A 1,176-nucleotide genomic window follows, 5' to 3' on the forward strand; every position below is an offset into this window, starting at 1 on the left:
GAGATTCAAAAGTTGGATTCAATAGTAGTGATGCTTCATTATGTGAACATCAAACTAGAGACCCAAAACCATCTATATATCTATATAAGCTTGGATGAATCACTAGTGAAGTAAAAGAGAAAAGAGAAGTAGACAACATTTAGGAGGGACTTTGCCAACTTTGAAGTTTTAACTAATACAAGAGATAATACTTTTATTATGGAACTTAAAGATTATTGTCAGCCTAAAAATCATGGCTTTGTAAACGGTAATTTTGTTAGTGAGTGATAATTGTATTCCTGCAGATCTAGAAATTATTACCGTTGTATCCATATTTCTTCCCTATAAATATATGGTTTTGGTTCTTAATAAAACACAAGCAAATCTATTGACTTTTCTATATTTTTTTTTTCCTCTTTTCATAACACGTTATCAGTGCGATTGCTAAAATTCTCTATTTTTTATAAACCATGATTGCAATTCTTGAAATCCAGTTCCAAACTTCTTCCTATGTTCAATACATGCCATATACTAAACTATTGAAGAAGCAACAACCACAACAACGATCTTATCGTCCCAATGCTAACATAGCTACCACCATGCCACCTGGTGACTTGTCTATACTCGGAACACCACCTTCCTCCAATCTAATGTTGATTGACTCATCAAATTAGTTTATATTGTTTATATGGTATCAGAGTAAGATGTCAACTTGTCTAATAATTAGGTTTAAAAATTCTCTCTCTTTGAATGGACCCGCCGCCATCCACCATCCTGCCTCCTAAGCAGTCGGATGCCTTCCCTATCGGTGACAGCAGCAACCCCCCATCTCAACCCTTGACCTCACCTGGCCTCACGCCACCCTATACATCCCCACCGTCCAACACAAATTCCCAACCTACGAACCCTCATCAAGGCGGCAACCCTCATTCCGACCACACCCATGCTCCAACTCATCCACCAACCGTTTCTCCTCATCTCGCTGGCGGTTCGTTTGGTGGTTTACCCACAGATGCTGGCCAAGATCCGAAGATGCAGACACCAGTGGTGAACCAATCGGGTAATCATGTACGGGCTGATTCAATTGGAATTTCTAAAGTGTTGTAATTGAAGAAATCTACAGACAGCCATTTAATTGAGGGCGCACCAACGTCAAACCTGGGACAATTGAAGCCTAAATCCTATGCTATGGTGTTA

At 39.5% G+C, this 1,176-nt stretch overlaps 1 protein-coding gene across 1 annotated transcript in view; it reads left to right on the forward strand.

The window, feature by feature from the left end:
• The first annotated feature begins 729 nt into the window (after window positions 1-729).
• The window catches only part of LOC111395370, a 3,998-nt gene continuing 3,551 nt past the window's right edge, over window positions 730-1,176 (forward strand). The window contains exon 1 of the mRNA XM_023021344.1: window positions 730-1,039. Within this exon, the coding sequence (XP_022877112.1) occupies window positions 730-1,039 (310 nt within the window). The remainder of the gene's footprint in view (window positions 1,040-1,176) is intronic.

The sequence above is a fragment of the Olea europaea genome, chromosome 6, assembly GCF_002742605.1.
Source record: "Olea europaea var. sylvestris chromosome 6, O_europaea_v1, whole genome shotgun sequence".
NCBI classification, from domain to species: domain Eukaryota; kingdom Viridiplantae; phylum Streptophyta; class Magnoliopsida; order Lamiales; family Oleaceae; genus Olea; species Olea europaea.